The sequence below is a fragment of the Pungitius pungitius genome, chromosome 11 (genome assembly GCF_949316345.1).
Source record: "Pungitius pungitius chromosome 11, fPunPun2.1, whole genome shotgun sequence".
Classification (NCBI taxonomy): Eukaryota; Metazoa; Chordata; class Actinopteri; order Perciformes; family Gasterosteidae; genus Pungitius; species Pungitius pungitius.
The window spans coordinates 13,625,513-13,646,668 of NC_084910.1; the positions used below are offsets into that span (position 1 = coordinate 13,625,513).

The 21,156-nt window shown below is 43.8% G+C and overlaps 3 protein-coding genes across 5 annotated transcripts; 1 reads left to right on the top strand and 2 right to left on the bottom strand.

Moving 5' to 3' along the window:
• Nucleotides 1-2,160: 2,160 nt before the first annotated feature.
• On the top strand, nt 2,161-7,317 carry gnb3a (guanine nucleotide binding protein (G protein), beta polypeptide 3a). Its single transcript, XM_037453428.2, has 9 exons — nt 2,161-2,399; nt 5,176-5,295; nt 5,470-5,615; nt 5,874-5,937; nt 6,061-6,223; nt 6,313-6,379; nt 6,472-6,673; nt 6,757-6,973; nt 7,141-7,317. The coding sequence occupies exons 2-9, from the start codon at nt 5,239-5,241 to the stop codon at nt 7,245-7,247; spliced, it is 1,023 nt and encodes a 340-aa protein (XP_037309325.2). The 5' UTR covers nt 2,161-2,399; nt 5,176-5,238; the 3' UTR covers nt 7,248-7,317.
• Nucleotides 7,318-8,710: 1,393 nt separating this feature from the next.
• cdca3 (cell division cycle associated 3) lies at nt 8,711-11,210 on the bottom strand. Its single transcript, XM_037453412.2, has 6 exons — nt 11,116-11,210; nt 10,485-10,623; nt 10,305-10,407; nt 9,305-10,213; nt 9,139-9,206; nt 8,711-8,972 (listed from the first exon to the last, which is right to left on the bottom strand). The coding sequence occupies exons 2-6, from the start codon at nt 10,608-10,610 to the stop codon at nt 8,880-8,882; spliced, it is 1,299 nt and encodes a 432-aa protein (XP_037309309.2). The 5' UTR covers nt 10,611-10,623; nt 11,116-11,210; the 3' UTR covers nt 8,711-8,879.
• Nucleotides 11,211-12,005: 795 nt separating this feature from the next.
• pex5 (peroxisomal biogenesis factor 5) lies at nt 12,006-21,149 on the bottom strand. Of its 3 annotated transcripts, none has more exons than XM_037453356.2 (16): nt 20,919-21,149; nt 18,887-19,043; nt 18,682-18,720; nt 18,390-18,507; nt 18,139-18,285; nt 17,375-17,459; nt 17,046-17,136; nt 16,646-16,768; nt 15,331-15,414; nt 14,999-15,118; nt 14,735-14,878; nt 14,530-14,600; nt 13,951-14,184; nt 13,700-13,865; nt 13,433-13,590; nt 12,006-13,232 (listed from the first exon to the last, which is right to left on the bottom strand). In XM_037453356.2, the coding sequence occupies exons 2-16, from the start codon at nt 18,998-19,000 to the stop codon at nt 12,986-12,988; spliced, it is 1,941 nt and encodes a 646-aa protein (XP_037309253.2). In that variant the 5' UTR covers nt 19,001-19,043; nt 20,919-21,149; the 3' UTR covers nt 12,006-12,985. The 3 variants fall into 3 exon arrangements, with proteins under 3 accessions (XP_037309253.2, XP_037309252.2, XP_037309254.2); XM_037453355.2 differs by having other exon boundaries at nt 12,007-13,232; nt 20,912-21,149; XM_037453357.2 differs by lacking the exon at nt 16,646-16,768 and having other exon boundaries at nt 12,008-13,232; nt 20,912-21,148.
• Between the last annotated feature and the right edge of the window lie 7 nt (nt 21,150-21,156).

The following is a 21,156-nucleotide window of genomic DNA, read 5'->3' on the forward strand; positions in this document are numbered from 1 at the left end:
TTATGGCCCATATTAACACTCTCACTCCCCCCTGTGTTATAATCCCCCGTCGCTGCAGAATTGGGTCAGCAGGCCGTTTAATGGAGCCCTGGTTTTACCCTTTTCCCTCCCGTACAGGCTGAAACTATGTAGCACCCTAAAAGTATCCATTAATCTTCTCTTAAGTAGGTGTTATGTCTATGTAATGCATCCTAGATATCCACGCTCTAAGCAGCCTGGCCGTCTACTGTTCTAATTAAACACTTGGCAAAATGCCTAACAGTATTTAAATTCATTTTAACAGCGTCACAAGTTGACATTTGCACTCCTGCACGTTATCGACTATCTTCTTGTGGCCCGCGCAAAACATTAGGTGTCTGTCACCGATGTCTGGCCTGTCTGTGTGAGGCTTTGCATTACAATAGTTGTTTGTGGCTGACCGATATATCATTTAATCCAGAACCCCCCCCCCCTCCTTTCTTCACCCAATCCCCCCCCCCCCCGTTTGTGGAAAACATGGTTAAAGGTTTAGTGGTCCTTGCTGGGCTTTAATGACACAAGAACTAAAGCAACGCTAGTTTTAATGCAAGCTACAAAACCTCAGGCCACAAAAACAGTTTCTTCTTGCCATCGGCCAGGCTCGTCAACAAAGAACACCGACTCGCCGTCTTATGTAAATATACATCCACACATCCCCGCACACCACTTTAAAGAGACAACTAAGACGCATTTTAAAATACTCGTCTATAGTTTGTTTTTCCCAGATTTTGATAATTAATCATAAATGATACAATTGTATCATTGCATTCATTGTCATGATACCGTTTCTCATTCTAAATTTTCAAAAAAGTTCTATTGCGAGGACAACGTAAGATCCAGACAACCCTGGTCAAAAGAATAGTTAAATAGTTAAAAACCCGAAGTCTCTCTCTCTCTCTCTCTGTCTTTTATCTCTGTCCCTGATCAGCATCAATGTGATGGCTAATTAAATAATTATTTCCCCCATTTCGGCAAATCAACCGGTCTGCTTACGTCTTCACCCTGCTTGAGTAAGCAAAGCCGGGTCATTTTAAACTACAGAACAGTTAATTTGTTCACACTGAGACATAAAATAAACACAGGAGGAAGGCAATGTGCGTACACACACACACACACACACACACACACAAAGAAGCAAAAGAAGTCCAATGTGTTTTCCTTATTTACATCTACCACTGAGAAGAGGGCAGCATGAATAACTCCAGCACTCCAACATCTTACTGATAATTAAAGAAGAGCCAGCCAGCTGCATTTTCAACATCCTTCATTGCTAGTTTTACAGCAAACAGCAGTTTTACTATTTATTCTAAACACAATGTGTTTACTCAAGTAAACACGCAAACTCCTGACTGTGGTCACCGTATACTAACAAAGCACCACTACCTGAAAGTGCTATCTCGCGATAGTGAGCACGAGCGGTGCTGATTCACAATGAACACGGGTGATTTACTGGTAGATATCGTGTGACGGCTGTGGACGGGCGAGGGTGATAATGAAAAGAGGAACCTTCAAGTCTAAGTGTTTATTTTGGACTCAGGTCCCACCGGAGCATAGCTCGAAGTAACGAGGGCATTCGGCCCCAAACAGGGGGCCCACGGGGGAAAAAAAAATCATTGTTTCATAACACAGAGAGAAGTGTATTCTGACACTGAGAACAAGACAGACACACACTGTGGTTCAGTAGCCGTGTCCATGCCTGGGGGGGGGGGGGGGGGGTTCACATGCCTGAGATGGAACCAGAAGGACCTCTCTGTCGGACCTTGCAGTCGGTCTCCATATCACCTCTGTGCCCTGTATGATCGCTGCCTTGCAGATCTCCCTCGATGTGCACCTTCTAAATTTAGCTTCACCTCAGGTTTACAAAACACAAATCTTCCTGCCAGTCATAGACATTTCAAAGTCTAACCCAGCACCATAAAAAGCCATGTTCCCAGCTCCTCTATTTATCTTGTTTCCTCCCTCCCCTCCATGATTTCCATCTCTTAGTTTTTGATTCGGATTCACCCCAGCTTATGTCTCATGACCCCATAACCAAGCTTTGCACCTTGTTTGGTTTCCCCCACTGTCTCCTCTGCCTTTCTGTCTCTTTTTACCCCCAACCCCCCCCCCCCCCCACCCTCTCTCTCTTTCTGTCCATCCCAGGGTTTATCCCCTCATTACTGATCTCCCTTCATCCCTCCAATCCTCATCTGTTCCTCATAGGGGCATTGGATAGAGGGAGTGACGGAGGAATATCCCACTGTCTGTGATACCAAAAGTGAATGAGCGTGACAAAGTGTAGCAACAGGCAGGCTGAACTTATGACAACCATCAGAGGGAGAGCGCTGGAGGAAGAGTGATTGAAAATCTGCCGCATTACCTTGAGTGGAGTCTCCTAATTGGTGAGTGGATGGTCTTATGTTGGTGTTCAGAATTTTTTTTTTGTTCTGGCCATTTGTGACGCTGAGTCAACGTGTCGGAATGAAGAGACGTTCATCACCGACCACTTTTTAAAAATTAGGAAGCTTGAATGTTTTTTTTAATGAAGATATACGCTTAAACTCAACCAATGTAAGTGCGGCACATCATACGCATGTTACAGTGTACCAAGTATCACCGGCACAGTGTTAACATCATACGCATGTTACAGTGCGTATGTTGTTAACAGTGCGTATGACCCACGTAATATCTTTTATCTTGATATGAAATATGGAGATGCCGTTTAAAACCATGTGACGACACAGATTAAATGCACTTACATGTGATCTATTGTGTGTTCATCGTGTACACACAGCACAGGGATTTGAATTGGGATCAGAATATAATAATGGTTTTCTCGTGTACATTGATAATCTGTCAACAGAAAAAAAAAACTTTTGTTGTGTAATTCTTAATACTCAGATATAATCTGCATGCAACTATGTGAGGCTGTTTGTGTGGTTGCCCCATTCGGGATACAACATCGGGAAGTGGTACCATAAAAAAGAAAGAATGTAAACTGACTACATGAGGAAAAGGATTGGTTTGGTGTAGTGTAGCCTATACTCATACGGACAAAATCCTCCATTTTGCTCTGCGTAATTTTATATTGCATATATGTAGAGTTTCAACAAACTAATGATGAAATAACACGATATGTTCGGCTAATTAAGTGATTCATATACCTGACAAAACACATACAAATCAATCCTGGGTGTGGATTTACAATATTGCCCAGCTGTAAACACAGAGATTCATCTGCAATCGCAGTGTAAACAATGTGCAGAGAAACTTTTGTTAGTTTAGGCTGACAAATGTTTCAGGAAGACAGGTATATATAAGGAGTTACAATAAAACGGGCATCACTCTATGTTCCTTTTAAATTGAATGTTTTGACTCGGCCCATACGCACTTGGAGAATGCAGGGCGTGCAGTAGCAGCTGCGGAGGAGCTCCGAGTTGAGGTGAAGATGCAAACTGTCACTGATCAGACTGTAGTTCAAATGTCCGACCATACCCTAAAACAAGCTGCCGTTGTTAAAACGCTCCCTGCGTCCTCCATCTGGCCCCCCTCCCTCATTCTCATCCCGCTATCTGGCCCCAAGTCCCTTTCTCCATCTCTTATCCAGATGCAAAGAGCAGTCAGTAAGCGGATGAGAGCAGATTTGATTCCCTTTAAAATCTCAGCCAGTAGGATTTAAAACTCACTCTCCTGACTCGCCTCTTACCCTCCACCCCCCCATCCCATCTCCCCTCCCCTCCCTCCCTCCCTCCGCCTTCTCCTCTCTCCGGCTGTGTTAATGCACTTTGCCGTCGAGCAAGCTCTAGCAGTCATTTAATCACATGGAACAATGGAAGGCACCCAGGAACAGAAAGGCAAAAGGGTAATAGCATGTCTAAAACACTCAGGCCTTCATTACAGCACTCATTATCGCAGCAATTTACCATCTGGAACAAAGGCCTAAAATCCCCTGTTACCAACTTCATGGACCATGTGGACATCAGCAGATCAAGGCCGGACACCCACCCGTAGGTAGTTGCTGAGGTGTTCTGAGCCGTGCACTACTACGGAAGGCCTTAAATCACCACTGTAATTGTATCTTCCATTCACTCTACGCGTTACAGATTGATAAAGGATAGAGCAAGCAAACAATTAAAGCAAATCTCTTTCTCTCACAGAGTCACTCCCTCCTTCACTCCCTTCCTCTCTTTTTCACTTCAAACAAATTAGAAGCAAATCCACTGCGTCATGTGTTTTGACAGGGACACTCATTCAAATATTGAAAGAGAGAGAGGCATTGCTGCAGGGACGCATACGATAAGATCAACACAAGTATTTCCCCGTATCAGTTCTCAAGGTAAGCTAAAAGGAGATAGCTTCACAGCGAATAGTTCTTCACAAGAGAGAAAAGTCATTTGTGAGATCTGCACGTGTGGTGGAGGCATTTTGCTGCTTTACTATCAAGTGAGTGACATTTCTCGTTTGTTGAATCTGTCAAATCTGCTTTGTGACGTTGCCTTTTCCACTTGTGCCGTGATTAAATGTGACACATTTAATGGGTTTCTCCATTAGGTGATTGGTTTCCTGCTAAACATTGGTCATTTAATCATGACATTACCAAATTCAATAGCCATCACCATTAGGTGAGAGCTCACTGGAGTGTTGAATGACTCAAACCACATGGCTCACGGTGAACTTGTGGAAAAGTGAGGGGTAAAACACGGATGACATTGTTACAGGACATACTGGTTTGTGTGTGCATTCAGGGTGAGGATGTGTGCTCTCAATAGGTCATCTTAAGAGCAAATACTCACTGTTAATAATGTCTTGCTTGAATATTCATGCAGTCTGGGTGCGTGTGTGTTTGTGTGTGTGTGTGTGTGTGTGTGTGTGTGTGTGTGTGCCTGAATGCCCACGTGGGATTGTTCTGTGGGTTTCTGTGTGTACTTTTGCGTGCACATGAACGTTTGCAAAGTAGATGAAGGCCAGTTTGACTTGCAAAATAGCACTTATTCTGAGACTGGAGCTAGGGAGGATTCAAATCGTTCAGCCAGGTGCAGGTAGACTTCCAGCGTGAAGTGTTTATACGGCGAATGCTAGAAATACTGGAAAATATGTGCAACAGTTTTCTTAAATAATATCCTGGTAACTAAACGCGTTTTTAATTTCTCTCCTCACCTCTCTTCTTCTTCATTTCAGGATTATCAGCTCTCCTGCCATCTCTCCTATATCCATTGGTGAAAGCGCCTAACAACCATCGCCATGGGTGAAATGGAGCAGTTGCGAAAGGAGGCGGACAACCTCAAAGACCAGATCACCGTCAGTAGGCCCATCCATATCATTCGTAGTTTACAATTGGGCCGCTGGCAGTATTTAACATTATCATTATGTGGTTTGGCTTCGCGCTTTGGCCTGAAAGACTGTTCTTCCCCAAATATTTTACAACCATTCCGGCAGTGACCTGTGTAACCCGTGTTTGTGTGTGCTCATCAGACGGCTCGCAAGGCGGTGCAGGACACCACGCTGCAAGAGGCAGCAGCCGAGATCACCGCTGTGGGACGCGTCCAGCTGAAGACCAGGAAGACACTGAGGGGTCACCTCGCCAAGATCTACGCTATGCACTGGGGCGCTGACTCAACGTAAATACACAGCATGTTGTACAGCACCCGCTGGTTCATTTCCCAGCCAGCGCATGAGTATAGTAAATAAATCATTTGCATAGACTTAGCACAAAACTGTGAGGAGAGACAATAAATGAAATTGTGATTGGATTTTCACTAGTTTATAAATCCGGCTTAATTACAGTAGGGAACATGTTCATACACTAAATATGCACATTTAGCCTTTCTCTGTCTCTCTCTCTCTCTTTTATATCGCTGTCATTGTTACACAACCAGGTTGTGTGTCAGTGCCTCTCAAGATGGAAAACTCATAGTGTGGGACAGCATTTCAACTAACAAGGTAAGAGAGAGCAAAGAGAGGTGCATCATAATTACTCCAATGGTAGATGAAGGTAAATGTACAGCAAGTGGATTCATGAAATCAGCGGTTGAAATTGAGAGTTAACCCGTCTTCTGTCCGCAGGTGAATGCCATTCCTCTCAAGTCATCGTGGGTGATGACTTGTGCATATGCACCTTCGGGGAACCTGGTGGCTTGTGGCGGCCTCGACAACATGTGCTCCATCTACAACCTCAAGGGCAAGGATGGAAACGTCAAAGTCATGCGTGAGCTGGCGGCGCACACAGGTAGGGTAATGCCGTACAAAAGGTCAATCTCTTTAAGTCATTGATACTCTTAGGGTCGAACTTGACAGAGTATTCTTTCGGGCGCCCAGGTTACCTGTCCTGCTGTCGCTTCCTCAGTGACACGGAGATCATCACCAGCTCTGGAGACTGCACCTGGTGAGAATGTAGTATAGTTAACTGGACCAAAAAATGATGCTACTTTCTTTATTTCTGTTGCTTTAACATACATGACTGTCGTCTGCTTCTAGCGTACTGTGGGACATTGAGACGGGGACCCAAAAGACAGTCTTTGCAGGACACCAGGGAGACTGCATGTCCCTGGCCGTGTCCCCAGACTTTAAGTTCTTCATCTCAGGGGCGTGTGACTTCACAGCCAAGCTGTGGGACATCAGGGAGGAGCAATGCAGACAGACCTTTGGGGGCCATGAGAGTGACATCAATGCGATCGGGGTGAGGATGAGGAAGATTTCCCTCTCTCTTCTTCATCAGAGTTCAATGGAGGCCTAGTTTCTCACCAGCTGTCCTTCTCCCAGTTCTTCCCCAATGGCAACGCAGTGATAACGGGCTCGGATGACGCCACGTGTAAACTGCACGACCTGCGAGCTGACCAGGACCTGATCACCTACCAGGACTCCAGCATCATGTGTGGGGTCACCTCCCTCGCCCCCTCCCTGTCTGGACGCCTGATACTGGCTGGCTATGACGACTTCAACGTCAACATCTGGGACACACTGAAATCGGAGAGAGTGGGTAAGTGCAGGTGGAACACACAGACGTTAAGGGGTTTTAGAGACCAATTCCAAAGAATTTCACAACTCCAATGATGAACTTCTGACATCTGGTTCAAGTCGGTGGCCTTTTTCATTGGTTCTTTGCTGAGTTCACATCATGACATGTTCTTCTGTGCCGTGGTTCAGGGGTCCTGGCTGGTCATGACAACAGAGTGAGCTGTATCGGGGTGTCCTCAGACGGGATGGCGTGCTGCACGGGATCCTGGGACAGCTTCCTCAAGATATGGAACTGAGGCCGCTTCTCACCAGCGAGCGGAAAGAGAGCAGTAATTATCGACCTGGTAGAAAGTGAAGAATATAGAAACAGGGGTTTGGGGGTTTTGGGGTGGGGGGTGGGTGGGGGGGGCAGCGGCATATGGTGAGAAGAGGGTATTTTAATCGTGCCAAGAGCTCCTAGACCATCTAATGTTGGAGGGGGGGTTGTGATCTCACATCACGGTCTCACCCTTCTTCTCACGTTATGTGGGAATCTAGGGGTGGGACAAGGCGTGGGGCCTCAGTAAAAGATTGTTCCTTTTAGTAGTTTATGACATTGAGGATGAAATAAAAACATAACATATGCACATTCATCGCAGCAATTCAGAGGTCCCCCTATGAGGACAATTGCCAAATGGAAATAACAGCATGCTGGACGAGGCCGAATTAAACGTGTCATGTTACAGCCTGTGAAGGATCACTCTAGCTATACTAATATGCTGTGTTTGATATCAAAGCACAAGTTATGTCATATGAATAACATAAGCATTTGCGTTGTTTTTGTTTCAGACTGTTCGTTCTTAGTTTTGGTAGATTCCCTAAATGCTTACATTTACTTATCTTTTCATTTTCTAACTTTAATTAAAATAGAGTGCTAGTTTGCAGATGTTTAAAATAGTGTTGAGTTGTTTTGTATGTGCTTGATGGACAATACTTACCAGGATTTGGGGTCTCGCCCCCTTCCCTTGTAGCTAGACCTGAGAAGTGCTTTGGGCAAACTGCTGCACTGAGAAATGGGATAATAAAAATGTTTTTCACAGTTCACTAAACACTCACAAAAAAGATAAGCTCATTTGTCTCGGGACTAGAGGACGATTTGTACGAGTGTTACATGAATGAGATCAGATATTTTGTGCATATGAGCAAAACATCTGAATGAGACCGCTTCCTTTTTCCCCTGCGTGGTACAAGATGAACCTCGAGGACAGTTTGTGTACATACAGAAAATAGAGATCAGAGTTTGGACGGCCTCTTTTCCAGCAGTGGATACGCGCTGTGCAAATGCTTCAATTCTCAAAGAGTGTCCAATAAACATGAGATTCTGCATTACATGTCGCACTGTTGATTTCTTACAGAACTGGTTTTATTGATGAAATGTCCATTTTTAAATCCCACTGCATATGGAGTGTATTATTATTCAGCAATACTGAAGTTCACTTTGTCAGAAGAATCTTCAGTACTTGAAGTCCATGAAGGCTCAACTTAAAAATTCCGTTACTATCTAAAATTCAAATAATTGCCAAGGCATGTGAAACAAATGGATGTTTCATAGAAAATGTTGAATACATTTCTTACAAAAATAATATTTAGTGTTGAGCCTTTATTCGGTTTGAAATGATTTACAATTTTTTTAAGAAATGAAAGATATAAAAGTATCTTGCTAAAAATTGGAAAGCAAATAAATAGCAGAATTTATTAGACATAATAATTAAAGCCAAAGTATCAATGCAAATAATTTTATTTATATTTACAAGGTAAAAACAGAATAGGAAAAAAGGCAGAAATAAAAACGTACATACACAGGACAAAAATAAAAGAAAGCTGTACACATAAAAGCAGGTTTTAAAAGATATAAAAGCGAGGCAAGATTCAGCACACGTCGCAGTGAATCATCTGTTCTCCTTATCCAAAGACACCGCAAGCACCCTGCGGTCAATCTGTCCGAGTCTCTGCTTATCTGGGTTGGACACCTTCAGCTTTGTCTGGAAAGTAGGGAAGACACGTACGGTTACCTCAGCAACTTTTGGTAGAATTCACTTAAGGAAAAAAATCAACGTCACAAGCAGATACAGGTTGGAATTTGCAGGTTTCAGTGTATAAGGAGCGTAGACGTCACCAGCGGCGAGTGCCTGTTTGTAAAAACAATACCTGAGGACGTTGTTCCCGGGGTGAGTTGGTCCCCTTAAGCATCTGTAGTGGGGAGCGACCTTCCGTACCTGAGAAGAAAAGTAAACGTCAACCAACGACATCTTGTAAGCATAGATAAGAAGCCCCCCCCCCCACCCCCGCAAAAAAACAAAAACCGTGTACACACCTTTCTGCTTTAGTTTTCCAGACCGGCGCTTGTTCTCGTTGGTAACTTTCTTCACGGCCACGCGGACGGCAAGAGGCGAGGAGCCTCCTTTTCCCCCCTGCACTCCTCTAGCTCTGAGCCCACTGGCGCCAAAACCTTTCCCCAACCACTGCGGCTTGAACACCACCTGACTGGGGCTCTTTGGGTCAAAGGTGGGACAGCGGATGCCGGTGCTGGGCTGCGGCTTCTCGGGGCTTGGGACACTCGGCGGCTCTGGTGCGGGAGGTGAAGCAGATTCTTCAGGGAGCTCTTCGGTTTCTTCTGGCTCGGCTTTGTCTGAGCGTGCGGGGGACACCGGAGCCGGGGAACCATCTGAATCGGCAGGAAGGGACGGCTCGTCGGGGGACTCTGGCTCAACAGTGATTGAGGTAAGGGCACACGAAGGATCGGCACCGCCCCCGACTCGCTCCGCTCCTGCACCAGGCACTGGGGACGAAGCGCTGTCATGGTGCACCTCGGCCAAGATCTGGGATGAGGTTTCCCCCTCATGGCAGGTTATCAAACTCATGCTCAGCCGCTTGTGAAGAGGAGACTCTCTCGCTTCTTCAGCCTCCTCCAGGCTGACGTCTACCTCAGTTTCTAATTCCACGTCAAATTGGGGCTTCTCGTAAAGCACAAAGGGGCTCGAGTCACCCACAGGGGCCTGGACAAGGGTGGCCAGGAGGTTAGCATGCCCGTTTGAGGGGGCCGTGTTGTCGGAGGCCTGCAGAATCAGGAGGGGCTCAGCAGAAGCCAGCTCCTCGTTCTCCTCTTCCAAGACCACCTCCTCCACGGCGTCACTGAAGCTTTTCTGGGGGGCTTTGGGGAGTTTTCCTTCGCTCTCATTGTGCAAAAACAAGCCCAGGCGGCGAGCAAAGGACCCAACTGTTGCTGTAGGGGAAAATGCAAAAACATTAAGTTAAAGGACATATTGCAGAGGACAAAAGTCACGCTGAACGTTAAAGGTAAACCAGCTGGTTACCTCTCATGACTTCTCTGACCGGGGTGCGGCTGACGCCAACGGTGGGTGAGCGTGGATCAATTAATGCCGGAGGACACTCAGTTTTAGCAACACGACCATCGATCTAGGGAAAATATTTAGATTGTTAAACCTGTTCAACACCAGTTATAGTTTTTAAAGCCAGTTATCCACATAACCCACCTGAATGGGCGTACGATCAATTACTGTGGAAGGAGAGCGTGGATCGATCAGATCGGTGACCCGGTGGTTTTTGATTGCTGGTTCTGGTTTTGTTGGTGACACCATCTTACTCTCAGTGGACCCCATGGCGCTAATTTATCTGGTTCACAAGGGGAATGAGACATAAAATAAACGTTTGAAGTCTACCAGAGCAATATGTTAAACTTAACAGTACCTCTAAAAAAGGCTTTTGGGAACAAAAGACAATCCAAGTATAAAGCACAGTACACTAGCTTTGAATACTGAGCATAAACATCATATATAAAGTATTTTTTAAATAAAAAGCTTTTTTTTAAACTAACTAATGCTAGTGGGTGCCTGTACAAGATACAAAAATGACTTGATAAATAGGATTACTTTGAAGTGGACATTTGCTAAGATAATAAAAACTAAAAAGATTTGGGAACACGTTAACGAATGGCTAAAGTTAGCTAAGCTAAGGTCAATCAGCGTGAGCTTTCCATTTATGTAGAGTCATTTCTTATGATCATTTGCAACGTTAACTTAACTGTACTTTAGTGATAGTAGGTTAGCGGTCACACATTTGTAAGTGTTAACAAAAGTACAGTTTGGAAAATAGTCTCTGGCTTACCTTATACGAGACGAAGATCGTGTCAGTCGTGTCGAAGGACCTTTTCACTTATTCTGTAAACAGGCGAAAGGCAGTTTAAAAAGATTTAAATGTTGGGGTAGTGTGGCTGTTATTTTTGAACGAACCAATCAACGTCGGCCTTCTCCCCACCTCCCCGACGCTGATTGGCGTAGAGTGGATTGCTGTAGATATGGGCGTGGTATCTAGCAGATAGCTCATTTCAAATTTCAAATGAATGCGTGCTTTGTTTTTGTCACATGACGGGTGAAAATAAATTGTTACGTTGCAGCTGAAACGTGCCCCAAACTGCCTCGTAAAAAATCAAATATGAAGTAGACTTGTCAGTGAAATCAGGGACAACAATGATATATCATGCCTAGATTTTTCTACATTATTTGCGGAATTATAGTCAATATGAAGGCTGAGTGTTCATATAATAATTATACTTTTACTGTTTTAGTATAGTATAGTTTTTATTTACAATAATAAATACATGATTGTATTTATTATAATCATTTTTCCAAAATACTTTGATACTGGTGTTTTAATGTCTGGCGGTGCATGCAACACCATATTTCCACATTAAATAAAATGGGACTTGTTTGGAGGAATGGAACAACTGGAGGAAACCAGTTTTTTCAGGAATTTGCCACAGATATATGCATTTAAAAAAAATGTTTTTGAATTAAACTTCAGAACAATGAGTGGTGGCACACCCCAGACTATATATAAACATAGTGATATAAAAAAAAATGAATTAAGGATTCATTATCAGCTCCAATTGAAAAAGGTACAGCTTTAAATAAAAGGCTTATTTTATTATATTAATATCCTGATTACATTATCATTTTATTTTCATTCATTCTTTTCAGCTTTTTGTGTCATCCACTTTGTTCATTTCAGGAAAAATAAGTGACAGATTATTGGAATCAAAGCTTTATTGCTGAATATTATATTAAACATTGCAGTCAGGATACAACTAGCCTGAACACAATTATAGTGCAACAATTATGTTACAAACACACAATATGGCATTTAGCATTATTTTACAACAAAGAAAATAGTTTTACAAGAGCGATATGAAAAAGAGCTTAGAGAAGGGAGGAGCCCAGAGAAATCATTGTCAATGATAGTACAATTTTATGACCTTATTATCAGTTGTACCCAATTGAATCCCGCACACAGTCCAACACACACACACACGCGCACGCACGCACACAGACACACCATACCATAAAAGTCCTAGTGGTTGTCAGTTTACTATCCTGGTTGACAATTACAAAAAAAAATTAAATAACGTATTAAAAAAATAACAGTAAAACAAGCCGCTGTTGCACTTCAGATTAGTTTTGGGACTCTGGACCGGCCTAACGCCGGGAGCACTTTAGATAAAAAGCAATACTCTTTCAATATTGTAGCTTTAATCTACTTAACCGTAGCGAGTATACACTTCCAACCTAAACCCTGCTATAAAGAAGACTGAGCGTGAGTTTAATAATAAACTTCCCACAAAGCATCAATCATTATTCTTAACAGAGTACAAATTATTTTATATCAACGGCAAAGGTGAACCCAGTTTTGCAGATCAACAGAATAAGCTGAAATATGAGGACTGTCAAACATGTAAAATACAGTGAAGTGACTGTATTGTTGCTGACCGCGTCTTCCAGGGAGAGAATAATACTGCAATGTTTGATAGAGGTCACATGACCACAAGATGAAGTCTGGGTTGGTGGGTAATTTGCAGTGTCTTCCTCTTCGGTTTCTCTGTAACCGTTACTGCTCTCCTTCATTCCCTTTCCTTGTCCCCTGGACATTTACCCCCCAGCAAAACACACTCACACTCAATAAGCCCCCCCCTGGCCGATCCTCATTCCGTCCCCCCGCCCACCTCTCTCTGGGAGAAGTGAGCCAGCAACGTGTCCAAGTCCCGGCGGTCTGCCGCAGCGTACAGAGGGCTCTCTCCCATCATGCTGAGAGCCATGCGTAAGGTGGACCAGATGTTGTCGGACATCATGGTGGCCGCCGCACCTCCAGGTCCCCTCGCAGCTCTCGCTCCGTCCCCGGCGGCCTGGCGTTGAAGAGACAGAGCTTCCAGGAAGTGCTCAACCGCCTCCCTGATGAGGGAAAGCCAAGATGTAAAAGATAAGATATCAAATATCAAGTCGTATTAAAAAGTAGCAGAGATGATTTGCTGGTATTGAATTTGAATTTAACCCAGATTAACAGGGTTAGCTTAAAAACTGTTGTTAAATTGTTAAAATTACCCGTTTCAAAGCAAAACATGAATCTAATAACCAAAGAATGTATCCTTCACCTGTGAGCCCCTAAGTTGACGCAGCTGATTCCCAAGTTGTAGCGACTGCGAATGAAACCGGGCTGCAGCTCCAGAGCTCTCCTGTATGCGGCCACGGCCTCCTCCGACCGGCTTCCATTGGCGAGGGTGGCCCCCAACTTATTCCACAGCAGGTAGTCCTGATGGAGCGGGAAGAAGAAAAATAAAATGAAAGGGCGCTCAGAGATAAATGCAGTGTGAATACGTACTGTAGCGTCTCAACCACCGGCTTCCACATTCAACACCGACCTGCGGTGTGACGGACAGAGCGGCGCTGAAACAGTCCACGGCCTTGTCGTACTCCCCGCTGAGGTTGAAGAGAACTCCCAGACCACACTGCAGCTGGGGGTCCACCTGGGCGGGGTCGGAGTTGGCAGCTTGCAGGAACAGTGACTGAACATCTGTAAACAAAGATCTGTGCAGGGGGGAAAAAAGTGTTAAAAGGGATAAAAATGTGTGAAAAACCTTAAATCAATGAATCGCACATGTGTTATACTCACTCTGGAAGCAGTGAGCCGAACCTCTCCTTCTCCCTTTCCCTCTCCTTCTCCTTCTCTCTGGCACCTTCCTGGCGGCTTTCACCCTCATTTTGTTCCCACACAGAACGGTATTTTGGGTTGTGCTTCAGCCAATCACGAAGCGTCTCACAGGCCTGCCTGTGCAGCGATTCGTTAGTAAAACTGACAGCCAGCGACATCAGAGCGGTCAGGTTGTCGTTCTTCAGCTCTATACATCTGAGGAAAGAATAAAAAGGAAAAAAGGACAACGTGCTTTGAGTTGAGAAAGTAAATGTTTGACTATGGTCAAATGATAAATGAAAAGACCTCATTCTTACCATTACAATCTGAGCAGAAAGATGGGATCTATATCCTTATTTAGACTTATTCCGTTTTTATGCAACCATTTAAGGTTTGTTGTGGAGGTTTACACAAAAAAGAGCTTTCCTACACCCAATAAAAACTTTGATTGAGCACCCATAGTGTTTTAAAATGTGTACTTTATAAACAATGTCTGCCAATTATGTATATAAAAAAAACTGAACTTAAAATAATGAGCATTATGCAATTCTCATAGCCAACCTGCGGAGGGCGCTGATGGCGGCAAATTCCTGCTCGTTCTCTGCCTGACATGTTCCCAGATATTGCCACGCCTGCAATTTAATAAAGACAAATGCACACATGCCACAGCGTTATTACAACTGCCCTCTGTGGGGAGACATACGTGAGTTCCATAACAAGTAAGAAGGCTTTATGGATTGTTTTTTACATGCTTTTAAAGTCTCACCAGCTGGTTCTCTGGTTCTCTCTGTACGGCACTTTCAAAGAAGCGTACAGCACCAGGGATGTCTCCCGCCTCCATCCTCTTCACTCCCTCTGACAAAGGGTCAGGGTTGGATAAATAGGGGTTGTCCTCTTCAAATTGATAGCCCTGGGACAAACACAAGACATTGAGAAATGATGATTTCTATATGAAATAGGATAATGCAGACGACAATACATGGAAATGCTCCTCAACCATGTACACTGTCCTCAGCCAGTTGATAGCTACCTTGTCGTAGGACGAGCTGAGCAGTTGATCGAAGTCGGACAGCCATGGGTGGCTCTCTGCGTCCCTCTTGGCCATCTCCTCCCACTCCTGCTGCAGCTTCTCCCAGAAGTCCACATCGCTCTGACAAAGAGACGGATGCACATCATACATCATCCTGTGATATAGACACATTTGACCTTCACTTTTCCAAGGAACAGACAAGAAGGTATTGACAGGGTTCCGTAGCACAACTAAGTTAAAGGAGAAAGTGGTTTGTTTTTTGGACAAAGTGCTTTAACCTCTCGGTTACCACCGCTACCATTTACTATCCAGTACTTTAGCTTTAGTCTCACCTCCACTGCAGCTTTGGCTTGTTGGAAGTCTGGTCCTGATGTGGCAAACTCATCTACCCAGGCTTCAGCAGAGTCCTGTGACACCTGAAGAACAACGAGGAACAATGACAGCGGTTGACCAGAGAATGCACGGGCTGGCTAAAAAGGTATTTATTAGAGCTGATGATGATGAGGACATTACAACAGGAGAGGGTGTGAATGGAAAGAATATTAAAAAAAAGATCTCCGGTAAATTAACCTGATCACTCAGCAGTAACAAAACAATAAATCGCTGAGTGAATCTTACCGTTTCTATGTGGGAAAAGACTAATCTCTAAAAATAAAAATAAAAACCTGTCTCTGCCACGACCACAGAGGTCCTACCTGCCTGATGACCTTGGCCCACTGCTGTGCTTGTCTAGCTTTAACTTTCTCAATCTTCTCATTCCTCTCTGGGGCTTCCAGGGGAAGACTCCCTCCCCCCGTCTCCGTCAGGAACTATGGCATGAGGCGAGGAGGGTTGGCAGTGGGGAATGGGTGGGGAAGATGTAATAAGGAGGAGGCAATTTGTTGGAGGTTTTTTTTTGTTTTTAGGATGGCGGAGTGGGCGGAGTAGGAGGTATTTAGGTGGTAATAGATACATGGTGGTGGTTAATTGAGAGAATGGCAAGCAGAGAGTTTGAGGACAGGTTAAAAGATGGGAAAAGTACATGACAGAAAATAAGTACAATGGAGCCATGATGATTAGATATTCATCCAAAACTGACCACTACACACGCACACAAAATAATATGGACGCCCTTTACACCCAGGACAAAAACATAGAAAGAAAGGTAGGAACGGTAAAAAAAAGAAAGGTTGAAATTGTCTTTTTATAGAAAATAATGAGTATAACTCTTGGCAAAAATACACATCTATAGTTGTATAAAATAGGGAAAATGTGTTAAAAATCCAAAATCTTTTCCTGCCTGAATTGGATGAAGTCCAAGTTATTACTCTCAACCTCAGTAAAATCAAGAGGAAGTAAAACTTGGACAAAGTGGGAATAACCAGCCTGATTGTACACAAGACTTAATGCAGAAGAGAAGAAGCAGATTGTCATAAGAGTCCTCTCACTGCTGAACAAAATCCATTTACAATGTTCTGCAGCGTGGAGCTTCGTATTTCAGTGTAGCGGCTGCTTTTGGTTACATTAGTGGAAAATGTTACTCTGCATCAGATACTGGGGTGATGAGTCATAAGGCATAGTCTATGCTGTGCAATGGCGAACCACTGTGCCTCCCCAATGTGTTCCAAGTGGCAACCAACCCCCTCCTCAGTGGGCAGTGACTCGTACCTGGTTTAGGTTGGAGGCCCAGTTCTGAGCCTCCGCGGCCTGAGCATTATCTTTGAGCTGTTTGTCTGTTCTGCTCTCCACTGTCACACTGCCCTCGCCAATCTGCCTAATGAATCGCAGAAACTACACAACAACGAAAAAAATAAGTAAATGAGAACCAAAATGCATTTTACTATTACCATTCTGTCAGATGTATATTCCGTTCCAAACCAATAATGTTCTATCCAAACTAAGGCAATGACCTTGAAAACAACAAAATGAAACTTAAGTCATCAGCTCTACCAATAAACTATGCTCCCCGAGGAAGTTCTTTACCAAAGTGTAAAAGAAAAGGCGAAAGGATATGGTGATAAGAGAAGTGATGCAATGAATGAGTGACACACAGGAACACACTGCTCACCTCAGTGTTTTGTAACTTGGGGTCTTCAATTTTTGAGACAAGCTCATTGGCTGTCTGCTTCAGCTCCTCCCCTGGTTGGTACTCCTTTGTCCTATCGCATTAAAAAGCAAATATTAATCAAACTGTAACAAGCGATACCATCAGAGGCAACCGTTCGGTTTCATTGAGCTTATGGAGGTAGGAACAACTTCATTCAGACTGGTGAGTCTTTTTGAGATCAGTGCACTATGTTGAAGATTAGACATCAGAAACACGAACACAAAGCTAAAAGTCTGACAAACTGAAATTCAACAGAGTCGCTCTCTCCTTCCTTCCCTCCCTGTTCTAACCATTCCTTCTCCTGGTCTCCCAGGTCTCCCAGCCACAACTTCTCCTCTGACTGCTCCAGATACTCCTCCGCCCAGCGACCGGGATCTGGAACAGAGAAGTGAAAAAAGGGAAGAAAAACACAGTGGAAAGGAACATAAAAGGCACTAAAAAATAACTCAAAAACCAAAGGATTTAGCGGAGGAAGGTTTTCTCTGATGTCAATGAAGATTAATGAAATCTGACATACTAATGATGATGACTCCAGAAACATGTCTTGTTCACACTGCACTACTTTGGCTCTTATTTTCCACTGTGCGACAGGTTTACAAGCTCCTGGACAAAATCCCCACATCAGAGGCAAATCTGTGTTGTTTGGCGCTTACACACATTCCAGATTTTGCATGCTAGAAATTTGGACTTGTCGGGGAGTTTAAGACACGGGTTGAGGGAAAAAAACGGGGAGAAAGGGCGCCTTGCCTGTAGCCCACCACAGAGAAAACGAGGGATCTACATGAAAAGGGAAAAAGTTCAATAGAGTACATGTGTGCCAACGACAACATCATCAACCATGACTGCGCTAGGCCTGCGTCATTTCTCATATGCAAGACCTCCTTCAGGTGTCCAGAGGAAGGCTTTTGAGCCCCTGTCGTTCGTATGTGTGTGAACAGTAAAATGGTTTGACAACTTGAATGTTGTGCAGTGTGAACTTGGCTTCATTTGGCAAATTACATGTCCAGAGTCAAACATGGCAGTGCAAAATTAAACTATAACAAATTCAAAATACCTGCAGCCTCTGCAATAAATTCTTTTGTCCAATCAGCATCGGCTGCATCACCAAGAGCGATGATTCCTGGTGCGGAGGCAGAGTCAGGACCGGAGATGAACTCCTCCGTCCAATCGCCAGAGAGGGCCAACGCTGCCACATCTGGAGCTATGAGGTGGAGATATGTGGTGCTTGAAACATCTAAAAACCTTTCTGACAAAAACACCCCAAAACGGTATGCAAAATACAGAAGAAAGAATAATCAAGTGCACCTCTCTGTGGAGCTTGTCTGTAGCTCTGCTGGTCAATCTGCTGCATTTCCTCCAACAGCTGACCCATGTCAAATGTGTGTGGGGGGCGGGGGGGAGCCTGAAGGAACTCATTCACCAGCTGTGACAAAATTGAAAACCTTATTTTACTACATTAGGTAATTACAGCCAGTATACACAAGCGTTACACCCCTAAAATTGCTTCAGAGGCATAGAATACATATATAGAGTACATATTGTAAAGTATCGTAGTCAAAATAATATGCAGAATACATAATCAAACTTAAACGCTGACCTCTTCTTCAGTTGCAATTTCAATGGGAGCGGGAGGAATCTGAGAAAACAATAAGCAAATAACGAGGTAAGAGAACAACTGGTTACATGTCTGTCGTCCAACAGGCATTTCATGATACAACTGAAATGTGTGTTCTTTGTTGGAATCTATCTGGCTGAGAAGTTCAACTATTCAACGTATTAATGGTTATGTGCAAATTACTCACTGTAGGTGTTGAGTGGTGCCGCCATGCCCCCCCTTCCTTGGTCATGTGACTGGTCAACTTCATGAGGGGATTGGCTCCCCCACATTCTGCCTCCACCAAATCCCGCATCGCCATGGCAACTCGAGGATGAGGCAAACCCAATCCGACTACCTGAGAACTGAGAAGAGAAAGAACAGATGAATTACTCAATTTGTGTTTGGACAATCTGCAAAATATTCCACATGTGTTTAGAAAAGTTAACAGAATCATCTTCAGACAACTCAGCCAAAGTGAATACCATTTTTGTAGATATTTAAATTGTTCAACGTGTCCACACAGTACAGAAAGTTACGTAACCAAAACCAGACTCCATCTGCTGTTTTCCGTGGTGTTTCCTGGCTTAGAATGAACCGTTAATAATGTGGACATGATGGCCCGCCAGGCACAGCCATTCACTGCATATTTCCATCAGCTGGCATGCAATTCAGTTCGTGCAACAACAAAATGCAATTATCTCCAAATGGTTACATACAAAATCACAGACGATTATTACTCTAATAATAAAGCTGGGTATTGGAACAAAGTACTTTTTTGGTACGAATGAAAGAAATATGTTATTATATATTACACACACCGAATATAAAAAATTGTCAAGTAAAAAAAGTTATTTTTTTATCCCTTTGAAAAGTATTCTTTGGGGGGGGGGGTGAGAGAGGATTTCGCAGGTTTACAAATTGCAAAACCCTTTGAGGAAAATTAATTTTAGTCCTGGTTTTGGATTAAGTTGTTGTGCACTTTTGTTGACACTTACTCTACACTAAGGACTTGAAATAAAGAATTAAGCCACAACCACCAGTATACATTTTCAATTAAGATATTGCATAAATTACTCAACATTTTGGTATCTCTACACTCATTTATAAGATAACCACAAATGAGACAATCAAAATGATATAGAAATACAATTCTAGTTTGTCCCTATTTCCCCACGAGGGTCACTCACCTGATCCTGAAAAAGCAAAAGAATAACCAAATACTTTATGACAAGACTACAGTCCCAATATTCATGCCCTGATCAGAATAAGTACCCAGGATAGAGGACACAACGCTGTCGACCTTTATCCAGGATGAGCAGATGACAAACTGTTGTACAAGCTGGCCTGCTCAACTTCTACAACCCCCACAGGAGGGGGACACATTGTGATTACACTTTCCATAATTAACTATCAGGAATATAAATGGAATTGCCCATCTTGTCCACTTCACTCTATTTAACTGCAGCAATGATGAGCCAAAAACACTATATAAAAAATATATTAAAAAGTCCACGCGACAGGTGAACTACTACTTATCAATGACACGTCTTAGACGAACAGATTTAAGAGCGACGCATTCCTACTTATTCAAAGAGATGTACTTTATGGTGATTAGGGTCGAAGTAAGAGGATTGAACAAAGATATTAATACGCTCAGTGTGACAGAGGACACTGTGACACATCATTTGAGCACTTCACAGTTCCATATCGTAAGCCTGCTACTGGGTGCATTCACCCTGGAAGAAGGCGTGTATGTTTGCGTCCCTGCACAGTTCCATATGTCCCGCTTTTATTGTGAAATACTGATTCAGTTATAGACGAATATTCCACTGTGGCGTTGTGGAAACAAACCAATGCAAGAAACTAACAGTCAGTTGATTTTGATTGTCAAACTGCTGTCATGTGTCAAACCAGTTCACTGATATGGAGCAGCCCGATCCCATTGTTTTTGCCCGATGCTAACTGGGGCTTCACTCAGAAACAGCGTCAGCCTCGTAAATGTTCCTCGCGTTATCTCTTGTAATACAGCACACGTGCTGCTCATTAAATGGCGAATCCAACAGACGTTGTTTTTTTTCTTCTTCAAAGCACCAAACGGTCCGTGTGGTCTTTCAACAGCAGCGAGTGTAGCTAGCGTTAGCTAACGCAAGCTAGCCGCGGCGCTGAGCTCATCCCCGTTGTGTGCGGCCGGAGAGGCGTAAATAGACGGGTAGCGTGGTGTTCATCTCACCGCCGACCTGCTGCTGGAGCCCAACCGACCAGTCCCTCCTCTCCGTTCCTCTGCGGTCTTCTCCGGCACGTCTTCTCCAACCGTAACGTTAAAAAAAAAGTTGCCGCAGAGTGAACCCAACCGCAGCGTGTTGTTCAGCGCTTCGCTTTTATTTACCTTCCTCGTCCATGACCCACGGAACCCTTCACCGATCGCTAGCACTGTGTCGTAGCGTCACGGTGGGTTTGGTATTCTCAAACCGGTTT

What these genes read in the sequence shown, in the direction of transcription:
- gnb3a (XM_037453428.2), top strand. Translation starts at nt 5,239, where the DNA reads ATGGGTGAAATGGAGCAGTTGCGAAAGGAGGCGGACAACCTCAAAGAC. An exon ending in TGAGCTGGCGGCGCACACAG is followed by an intron (nt 6,224 to 6,312) that starts GTAGGGTAATGC and finishes TCGGGCGCCCAG; the next exon opens with GTTACCTGTCCTGCTGTCGC. An exon ending in ACTGAAATCGGAGAGAGTGG is followed by an intron (nt 6,974 to 7,140) that starts GTAAGTGCAGGT and finishes GCCGTGGTTCAG; the next exon opens with GGGTCCTGGCTGGTCATGAC.
- cdca3 (XM_037453412.2), bottom strand. Translation starts at nt 10,610, where the DNA reads ATGGGGTCCACTGAGAGTAAGATGGTGTCACCAACAAAACCAGAACCA. An exon ending in GGTCAGAGAAGTCATGAGAG is followed by an intron (nt 10,214 to 10,304) that starts GTAACCAGCTGG and finishes TTTCCCCTACAG; the next exon opens with CAACAGTTGGGTCCTTTGCT. An exon ending in TGGAAAACTAAAGCAGAAAG is followed by an intron (nt 9,207 to 9,304) that starts GTGTGTACACGG and finishes TTTTCTTCTCAG; the next exon opens with GTACGGAAGGTCGCTCCCCA.
- pex5 (XM_037453356.2), bottom strand. Translation starts at nt 19,000, where the DNA reads ATGGCGATGCGGGATTTGGTGGAGGCAGAATGTGGGGGAGCCAATCCC. An exon ending in CCAAGTTACAAAACACTGAG is followed by an intron (nt 16,769 to 17,045) that starts GTGAGCAGTGTG and finishes GTTGTTGTGTAG; the next exon opens with TTTCTGCGATTCATTAGGCA. An exon ending in TCAGCTCGTCCTACGACAAG is followed by an intron (nt 14,879 to 14,998) that starts GTAGCTATCAAC and finishes TGTTTGTCCCAG; the next exon opens with GGCTATCAATTTGAAGAGGA.